This window comes from Babylonia areolata, chromosome 26 (genome assembly GCF_041734735.1).
Source record: "Babylonia areolata isolate BAREFJ2019XMU chromosome 26, ASM4173473v1, whole genome shotgun sequence".
Taxonomy (NCBI): domain Eukaryota; kingdom Metazoa; phylum Mollusca; class Gastropoda; order Neogastropoda; family Buccinidae; genus Babylonia; species Babylonia areolata.
Window position 1 is genome coordinate 16,565,165 of NC_134901.1, and position 11,137 is coordinate 16,576,301.

General features: G+C 44.0%; 1 protein-coding gene across 2 annotated transcripts in view; it reads right to left on the reverse strand.

Annotated features, from left to right (window-relative positions):
• Positions 1–52: 52 nt before the first annotated feature.
• LOC143300208 (uncharacterized) overlaps positions 53–11,137 on the reverse strand; it is a 22,864-nt gene continuing 11,779 nt past the window's right edge. For both annotated transcript variants that reach the window (XM_076613774.1, XM_076613773.1), the window contains 2 exons: positions 4,637–4,693; positions 53–4,271 (listed from right to left, as the gene is read on the reverse strand). In XM_076613774.1, the coding sequence (XP_076469889.1) occupies positions 2,470–4,271; positions 4,637–4,693 (1,859 nt within the window). In that variant the 3' untranslated portion in view covers positions 53–2,469. The remainder of the gene's footprint in view (positions 4,272–4,636; positions 4,694–11,137) is intronic.

An 11,137-nucleotide genomic window follows, 5' to 3' on the forward strand; every position in this document is an offset into this window, starting at 1 on the left:
CACACACACACACACACACACACACATAAACTCACACACAAACATCTAAAAATAATCAATATGCATGATTTATTAAAAGCTTTTGTCACATGCTCAATGGAAAGGGTGTAACAATATTAACACTATGTTATACATAGTATTAAGATATATGTGTGTAAAAATACACACACACACATACACATTGTTTGAGTGAAAGTGAAGCATACAGATCAACATATTTATTTGAGGATTTTTTTAAAAAACAGCAGCAGACAGAGTTTGAGTGAGTATAAACATGAATCCATTTCTTTTTCAGTTCCAAGACATTCCTTTCTCCACAACATAGGGTTCTTTCTGAACAACTACTGCAGAGACAGTCTCACATGAAAAGAAGATACGTAGCTGTGTTAGTGCTATGAAAGGAGAGAGGACAATCAAAAATCCAAATGACGAATACAGAACAAAGTCTTAACATGACAATGATTGACATGGTGTTAGAAGTGTGTACTGAGAATGGTGAATTTAATAAGATAATGATTAAACTTTACAATGTGCCATAGAAACTGTGTGTACATGCAGCCATGGCTTGACTTTTTGAACAAAGGGGGTTGTCCACAGCTGCTGCCTCCAGATCACCAGTGGAACAGCAAGGACTCCCCGCCACCCCCTCACCCCACCAACCTTCATCTATGAACTTCACACCCATTTGGACAGCCAGGGCTTCCCTTTGGCACACCACGGACCTCCCACCAGTTCACAGACATCCAGGACTAAACCCCTCTAACATTCCTTCACCAAACCAAGACCCAAGCCCTGAAAAACTTGACCGAAATAGTGTCAGCTAATAAAATGGTCAAACTCAACTAACAGCATATCTTGCTGCATGCAGACTGTTGTTTGTTGAGGCCAGTGAGGGATTGGCAGGCCTGGCTGTTTGAGACCTCAGCGAGGGTTTAGTCTGTTGTGGGTTTGGTGCTGCAGTGTCGTGTATGGTTCTTTCACCCCCATCTCTTTTAGTCCTCATGGCCAACCCTGCATGCATTCTGGAAGGAAGAGCCTGGAGAAGGGTGTGTCACTAGTCCTCACAAATGGAGGCTGAAGCAGACCACTGGCGACGACCAGTGACAGGCCTGTCACATGTATGCCTGTACATACAGTGAGGATCATACCATCAGCAGTGCACTGTCAGAACAAGCTGAAGTTCATTACTAAGCTTAATGCAGTTCAACCCTCTGCTTCTGTAAGCAGTAGAACAGATATTTTTAAAAAAAATTAAGCAAAAGCACATCTGGAGCACTTTGATCGTTTTCAGGGAGATCTGCCATACGTCAGTGATTGTTTATGGAGAGATCTACCATAAAAACAAAACTATCTGTTACACTGCTGAAATGTTTTTGTTCCCTCAGGCAACAGTTGATCATCAGTAGTTGGCATACCATATGACAGTGATTGTTTATGAAGAGATCTACCATAAAAACAGAACTGTTACACTGCTGAAAAGTTTTTGTTCCATCAGGCAACAGTTGATCCTCAGTAGTAGGCATGTCTGTCAATGTCAGGTTGCCTTGAGGCCACACATTTACAGAAGACCCCTTTGTATCACTGAAGTAGCTTTTAGATGTATCTGTTTTGATTTTACCTGCACCACACACTGTTGACAGTAACAGCTCAGTGGAAGAGAGAGCCGGGCGGTTGGATCACACTTGAATATATATCATACACTCAGCTTCCTCTTCCCAGCGTGTGTCTTCCTTTGGGAACACGTCCCATGAACCCACTGACACTGTTGACATTGACTTCCACCCGCCAGACATGGGAGTAAAGAAGACAGCATTAGTTGGATCTGACTCACAAATTGGACAGGTGACCTGATCGACAAACTAGACAGTTTGTTGTTTTTTCTCCTGGGTGTCTGGTTTAAACAGTATTTTATTTTCAAACAGGTTGCAATACAAACACAATCACGAATTCAGGACAACAAAGTCTTTCAAAAAGTCCTACCCTCAAGTGTTTAACAGATAAATATGATATATGTGTCATGTGTTTTGCAAAGCACAGCCTGTACCCAAATTTTACATGAAGCCATTTCCACTCCAGTTTTATGATGACCAAATATTTTGTTTTTACAGCCTTTGAAACAGTCCAGTTGTAACCACCCACACCCCCTCATTCTTTGTCACCTTTTTCCTTTTTTTCATCTGCTTCAAAGTCTATAACACAAAATTAGGTTTTAAAAGCAAATGGCCAGTCCAAAGTTAGTGTGCCCAGTTTTGTTTCCTAACTGACATCAGACGCGGTCTCCTTTTTACGTGCTGTGCATAAGAATTATTTTACTTGACAAACATGTTTTCTTCAGCTTGACGTTCATCGTCTAAGAATTATTTTACTTGACAAACATATTTTTCTTCGGTTTGACGTTCATCGTCTAAGAATTGTTTTACTGACAAACATGTTTTTCTTCAGCTTGACGTTCATCGTCTAAGAATTGTTTTACTGACAAACATATTTTTCTTCAGCTTGACGTTCATCGTTTTCCTGTGGCTGTCTAATTGAGCATGGAGCACGCTGTACCAAAGAGGTCAAAGGTTTTTCATCCCCTGATGAACTGCCGGAGCTGAAGTCAGTGTATGAGGGCAGCACACCGGCCAAACTCTTCACAGGACAGTGGTGGTTCTGGGTAAAGTCAGCACACGCTGAAGATGTGGGCATTGCGGCACCATCCATAGCATCCCACGAGTCCGTGCATGCGCGAGACCTGTTGACAGTCGTGCACATGCTGACGGCTGTGGTGTTCGGACTGATGGCAGCCAGAGCCGAGCTGCCCAGCTTCAGACTGTCGATCTGTGTGGACTCGGACACCGCGTCGTGGCACGGCATGTAGTACACTTTGTTCGCCGTTTCGTGTAAAGCCAAGGTGCTGATGTCTGGCTCTGAGAACCTGTATTGCTCGTGCTGAACTTGAGCTGATTCAGGCTGGGCGACCATCAGCTGGGCTCCGTCACACGACGATCGTCTCTGCCTCTCCTCAGGACGTGAGCGTTGTCGTGCAAACATGGACTGGGAACGGCGCAGCAGGTTCATGAAGCCTGGCTGTCCCGGCACCATTGGCTGATGACTGGAATAACTGACACAAGGCTCATGTTGGTAGGGAAGGACATGAGTCTGGGGGATGGGCTGCGGCTGCTGGTGGAACGCTGACGGACCGTACATGAACGTAGTGTTGGGAAGTATCCCGTAGAGTTCTGGCAGAGCGAAGCCAGGTCTGGTGATGGAGTCAGCAGCTTGGTACATCTGCTGGGTCATCAGGTTTCCTGGATGCTGAGCGGGGAACACTTCACGGTGAACGTTGGGAAGGCCGCGCAGTGACTGTTCCTTCTGACCGCCTTCAAACTGACCCTGTGTCTTCGCGGGGCCGGCTGAGGGCGCAGGACCAGGGTCTCCTCTGGGAAGGTACCCCGCGGCCACAGCCTGAACGGAGGCTGAGGGACTGTGCACTGTCGGCATGACCGTCTCCTGGTCGCTTTGCTTCCTGACAGGCGGACACACGCCCCCTGTGGGGTGGCAGGCATAGCAGGGCTGCTGGTGGCAGCCGTAGGGGTGGTGGTGAAGGCAGCACGTGGAGCCCGGGGAGGCTGGAGGGAAGGCGTTGGGGCAGTAATGCACCAGATGCTGCACCACTGGCCCAGGGTCCCCGGCCCTAGCGCTGCCAGAGCCTTCACGACCACGCAGTGGGTTTGAAGCCCCGCTGGTGTTGGAGAGGTTGGATTCTTTCCTTTTCCACGAGTTGGTGGCAGAGCTGCAGTTGGAGGAATCCTGTTCCATCTGACAAACTTCTACTTCAAACGCTTGCTTGTTCCCCAGGTCTCCAACTAAAATCTTCGTGATGAAAGTCACAACCGCAAAGTTCAGTTCACAACCGTCTTGAAGCTGTGTCTTCTCTCCAAACTTCAGACACGTTCTCACACCGTTCAGAGTCACGCTCACCGCTTTCTTTTCGCTAATGTTCTTCAGGTACCACTTGGGTGCCTTTTTGACATTGCTCGCGCACCACACCTCAGCAAAATGACGTGGTATGTGTTCTTCATTCAGCATCACATCTGCATATACCCCTCGCCCAATCAGAATGGTCTCGTTCATTTGTTTGTACATGCGGCATGCTGGCAGTTTACTGCTGATGTCCACGGGAGTGTCGGGTGGGTAGAAGAAGGTGATCAGGTGGGGGCGTCTGACTGCCGTTCGGTCTCTGGACAGTTCATCCTGGTAGTCTGTTTCAGCTTCACGATCTACCGTCACTGAAACGTACACGGTAAGCCAGCGTGAATTCGGGCATGAGCGCGCTATGCACGACACACACAAAGCATACACACGCGCGCGCGCACGCACGCACTCATTACACACACACACACGCACGCACGCACGCACACACAACACGCACACACACTCGTCTGAAATCACAAATGTGGATAGACCTTCAACAAAGGAACGAACACACACACACACACGCGCACGCTCGCACACACACACACACACACACACACACACACACACACACACACACACACACACACACACACACACACACACCTCATACAGAGCACCCACCCACCCACCCACCCATCCCCCACACACACTCCATGCTAAGAAACAAAGTCTTTACGTGGTCGTCTCTGTGAACTTGTCAATGTGTGCCTCCTGGGTGGCTTCTGGTATCGACCTGATCAAAGCAACAACAACAACAACAAAAATCAATGACCGAATCAGATGATTAATGAACAGAAACGTCGACATTGCTCACTTCATTGCCGTGAACTAACAACCATTACCATCACTACCACTCTCATGACCACCATCACCACTGCCGTCATCACGATGATTTTTTATCACCGTCATTATTAGCATCAACGTTGATATGGTAGTAATCGTTCTTTCAGTCCCTCAAGGATATGCACACACATCGCCATTGTCATAATCGTCACGATCGTAATTAATGATTATAATTTTATAGAGTAATGATTTATTTTATGAAACGCCTTTCCATGTAAAACATGCCCAATGATTGTGCTGTACAATGTAAGACGCAACGTATAAAACATGTATTTAAACACTAAAATGAAAAACATAAATGCATAACCCTTTACAGACAGCCAACCAACACTCAAGCATTTTGTTCACACAAACACACATACACACACACACACACACACACAGAGAGAGAGACACACACACACAGACTATAATAATAATAATAATAATAATAATAATAATAATGGATGCTTATATAGCACACTATCCAAAAATCTGCTCTAGGTGCTTTACAAAAACGCTTTTGTTAACATAAAACATCATATCTATGTTACATACACACACCAAAATGTGACTACACACACACACACACACACACACACACGCTGCATACATACATTTTAACATACATGTGTATCTAACAGCTACCCTAACACATACGCACACATAGGCAGGCACAAACATACATACGCACACGCATACACAATACACATTCATATACATGCATGTAGTTATGTACATATACATATGTATACACACATAGTCAAGCACAGCTAACGCAAAGAAAGTGGACCTGCCACAACTGGACTTATTGCTGAGGGAAAAGGTGAGTTTTGAGGCGAGATTTAAAAGATACGAGGGAATCAGAATGACGGAGGTTATCATGGAGCTTGTTCCACGTCTTTGGCGATTGAAAAGAAAACGATCTGTTTCCATAGGTCTTACTTCTGACGTGAGGTATCCTGAGAAGTCGAGTATCAGAGGAAGGACGGAGCTGGCGAGACGGGGTATATATATGGATGAGTTCAGAAAGATACCTGGGGCCAGATCCGTTGACTGCAGAAAAGGTCAGAGTGGATAGCTTATAGTCTATTCGATGAGAAACAGGCAACCAGTGGAGAGACTGAAGGAGAGGAGAAACATGGTCAAATTTAGACTATACACACACTCATCATACAAATCACATCAAAATTTCTAAATAATGTACATATTATATCGCAATACTTAAAAACCCTATGACTAGACCTACTCCCAATATCACAACACACAAAAACCATATCACAATACTGAAAATCAACTTCCAACGCTCAAATCAGGATCATGCATGACAATACACTAAAAATGTACATTTTCATTTTTTTTTAAGTTCAAAATTTAAAAGCAGTCACACAAACACCCTTCTCTACAACGTATCACACACACACACACACACACACACACACACACACACACACACACACAAAAGAAACCACCACTCATCCGTACGCATCATGCGAGATGAAGTTAAAAAAAAAGATGCGTATTCAATTTCTTTCTAAAAGTTGAAAAAACACTGAGCTGTTTGTTTGTTTTCTCTGGAGGACAGGTAGGGAGTTCCAAACAGTGGGGGCTGATACAGAAAGAATCTTTGCTAAGTCTCTAGGGAGAACCAAGGAACTACCAGCAGAGAGGTGTCAACTGAGCGCAGCGACCAATAAGGATGGTACAGACGGATAATTATGATCCGAAAAACACGGTGTCGTATTGTTGTTCTCGAGACACTGAAAGCATTGTATTGAATTCTTGCCTTAACAGGAAACCAGTCAAGTGTTCTGAGCAGTGATGTTCCGCTCTCATGCCTGGGTTTACAGAGCACAAGTCAGTCTGCATGATTCTGAATGCGTAGAAGTTTATTTAGTTTGTTGTCAGGGAGACCAGCTAGCAGAGAGATGTGGTAGTCTTCTAGATACTATGAAAGAAACAGCAAGTTCGTTGGCAGCAGCAGCGGAAAGGAAGTAGCTGACAGAATAGAGTAAGACGTAAGTGTTTGACAAGTGCATCCATGGACAGTTTCATCTGTGTAGATGCCAAGGTTTCTGACAGATTGGGAGAAAGGTATGTCACAGCCAGAGACAGACATACGGGTAGAGGTATTCTGGTTTATCTTATCATTATCATCATTATTATCACTTGTCACCATCATGATCATCATCATAGCTGCCATAGTCAGCGTTATTTCCCTGAAGGAAGTGTTCACACATCGTCACTATCATCATAATTATCAGCATAATTAGTATTATCATCATCACTATCATCATAATAACCATGTTACCATCATCATCATTGACATTATCACTATCACCATTACAATCAGTATCATTGCTGCCATATCCCCTCAAGTAAGTGTCCAAGCATCGTCACTACCATCATAATTACCAGCATCATTAACATTATCATTATCACTATCATAATCATCATCATTGCTGCCATAGTCGTCGTTCTTTCCCTCAAGGAAGTGTACACACATCGTCATCATAGTTATCATCATCATCGACATTTTCACTATTACTATGATAAGCATCATCATTGCTGTCATAGTCATTCCCTCAAGAATGTGTACACACATCGTCATTAAATCATCATTATCACCATGATTGTCTTCATTAACATCATCGTTATCACTATCACAATCATCATTGCTGCCATAGTCACTCTTTCCCTTGAGAAACTGTACACAGATGTAATAGGATACGGCCGGTATACCACGCGCGTGGAAACTTCAGCTAGCACATGATAATCTAAAGGAAGACATTCCGTATAATATAGCAACTTAAGAAGGAAACGTAACCACCCTGTCTAATAAACAAATCAGGAAAATATTTGCCCTTCAAAAAAAACCATGAAATTTGCGCGGTGCAATTCTGGAGACGAAAATTAGATATCAATACTCAAGATTATTTCAGCTTAGCCTATGAATGCACGCAGGAAACTCGACTGAGGTTATTACATTTCAAATTCATACACAACATCTACCCAACAAACATCATGCTACAAAAAATGGGTGTTACAGATACTAACAAATGCCATTGGTGCCAAGAAACCGACTACATTGAACATGCATTCTATGCATGTCCCAAGCTCACCACTTTCTGGACCAACGTTAAACAATTTATACTTACTAAGTATAACACTTGGATCCCAATGAACGAGAAGATAGCACTATTTGGTGCAACTAAAACTGATATATTATCAAATTCAAAAAGAAAACAAGTAAATATTATCTTATTGGTTGCAAGGCTTGCTATCTCCAAATTTAAATACGGCAAATGTAAGAATCTTGAACTTATATTCGAAACAGAGCTGCACATTAGAAATCTGGAAGGAATATAAAAAAATTATTAAAAACAAAAACAAAAAACAAAGACAAAAAAAACAAACAAACAAACAAAAACAAAAACGAGTGACCATGTGGTCACATCAAACATATACGTATTGTTCTTACATAGTTATAGTGCCTCCAGAGAGAGAGAGAGAGAGAGAGAGAGAGAGAGAGCCTAGTTTTCTCTTTCAGACACTGTAATTGTGTGCGGGGTCATTGTGTGTGTGTTTATGTTTTTTTTCTTTCGTGTTGCATGATATTGAAGACGATGGATAATGTCATTGGGGAGATCTGTTATAAGGAAATGGGAAAAAAAAGGAAATGAAAATAAAGAAGAGAGAGGAAAAAAAAAAGATAGCAGAAAGAAAGGAGAAAAATGATGACGGAAGAAAAAGAAGGAAAAAAAAACGAAAAAAAGAAAAAAAAGAAGAAAAAAAAAGAGAGAGAGAAAGAAAAAAGAAAAAAAAGAAAAAAAAAAGAAACGAAAATCTTCCATGGATGCTGAGACAGCCCTGCACATTTGCAGAACTTGAACACATCCTCTGATTTCTCCTAAAAAAAAAAATAATAAAAAAAGGATACGGCCGGTATATAATATATATGGGTGTGTGGGGGGTTAATAGGATACAGTATACTGTCCATGGCTGCATGTCCTACCCCCTACCCCCACCCCTTTCATATTTCCCCCCTATCTGTTAAAGGTTGGATTTCAGTACATGGAGTGCATACGCGAGTTTCCACAGGAACCTTTTAGGCCGCAGTCCAACAATCAGCTTCGAGCCTTGAAACCAACCAGACATGTTTGTTCGTAACACACTGTGAGTGGTGTGGATTGTATGGCAGGATGTCCTGCTTTCATGAGCCATAGGAATGAGGGTCCAAGCATGTTATTCAAGCTCTTTCACGAAACACACACACACACACACACACACACACACACACACACACACAGAGGGGATAAAGAAATGTAACAAACGGTAAGCTAATTAAACCATACACATTCATTCCAGTTCAATACTTTTTTTTTAAATTACAAAGCTGTATATACATGTCACATGAGGAAACACAGGCCACGCAGGACAGTTTTTGTTCAGGCTTCAAATAAAGACGACAGATAGAGTAAGCATCCTGCGCGTGTCCGAAACAGATAGATAAGGACGGAAATGGCGCTCATGGAAGGAAATGAACGCTGTACATCTGTATGATCTGTATGTGAGCAGTCAGACAGCGGAATGGGTTTACTGTGACTGCTGCCACTGGAAATACAGTTTGTTGTGGGGGTGTGAAGGGATTCTGCTGCTCAGCATCAATTTTGCTGTTCTTTCTTGTTGTTTGTTTGTGTGTGTGTGTGTGTGTGTGTGTGTGTGTGTGCCTGCGTGCCTACCTCTGTGTGTGTGTGTGTGTGTGTGTGTGTGTGTGTGTGTGTATGCCTGCTTGCCTGCCTCTGTGTGTGTGCGTGTGTGTGTGTGTGTGTGTGTGTGTTCTTCCTGTGGACGTGCAGAGGTGAAGTCAACAAAGGGCTGTCCATCACATAACAAGATTCAGTTGCCGGCTTACCCAGTCGTTGTGTTAGGGCACCTAACCCAATTTATTGGCTGTACAAGTGACTCCAATCAACACACTACCACCTCGTGTAGGCTACTGTCCTTCACCATGAATTATTTGCTCCAACAAGGTAATCGTTGGCTGCCAACCCCAATTCCTCAGCCGCAAAACCTCATTTTTACAGTAAAGCTCCACTTCATCTACTCTTCTATTATTTACATTCTTTACATCTCAACTAGTCTCTCTTCGATGCTGGATTCGGCATCATGCAAGGCGCCGCTGAACTGTCCTTCGCAGGCCGGATCATCTGCTTGGTTACTCCTGACTCGCCCGTGAACTGTTCGTGAAGCCATGCTAAGAGGAACTGTTATTCCTTTTATCATCTTCGCCCTTGCCTCAATTTCTCCTGACCACACACCTCTCCCTCTCCTCGTTTACTGAGTTAGGACTCTCTGTTCATTAGACTGTGACAACCATTGGACCACACCCTCAAAACATATACCTTTCACCTGACACGTACACGCAGCAAAAAGAGCAGTGGAAATACCAGTTTGTTCAAGTTCCATGGTTATACACGTGAGCTGCTGCCGGCCGCGCGGCTGCTGACAGAGACAGATGGAGAAGGGAGGTTGCGTCTGCGGTCCTCAGGTTTCAACGACTAGTTGTGGGCCTGAGGTGAAGTGAGGTGAGGTGAAGCGCCATGGCCGAATCGGTTAGAGAAGGGCCTTCTGATCCAGTGATCAGAGTTTCAGGCCACGTTTCGGGCATGATGTCTTTTGGAAAGGCACGTTACTCCGATTTTCTTCACTCCATCCATGTTTGAATGGGTACAGGGCTGACTTCGTTCGGGGAAGGTTAAAAGCGGCTAACGGAGAGGACCGACTGGGCCTCAGTTTTCCTATCAGTGCTGAGCTGTTGACACAATGAATGTGAACTGTCCCGATGGCCTTGAAAAGCTATGGGGGGGGGGGGGGGGGTCAGGGGGAGTTGGAGGGGATGGGGGGCGGGCGTGAGACGGAGGCGAAGCCGGGGGTCAGGGACCAGTAGTCCGTGAATGTGTGTGGTGTGTGTGTGTGTGTGTGTGAGTGATATTAAAAATGTGCTACTGCTGCAGTGTGGCGGAAGAGACACGCACAAGTATCAGCGCAGAAAAAAAAAAAAAAAAAAAAAAAAACCAGGACCAGGATGTTATGCGTTTTCCTTGTACTGATGACTAAATATACAGACAGTAGCTGGCCTATCCTAGATCTATACCCACATGTACCGTGTATATTGGGTCTGCTTTCCTCGGGGAGAGCGCATCGCCATAGAGCCTGCTGCAGCAACCCTTTTTTTTTCTTCTGCAAGCGTATTTTGTTTAGCTATCAAAGTATTTTGTTGTTGTTCGGGTTGTTGTTGTTGTTTGTTAGTTTGTTGTTGTTTTACAGCCGAGTTTTGCCATGCATAATTCCT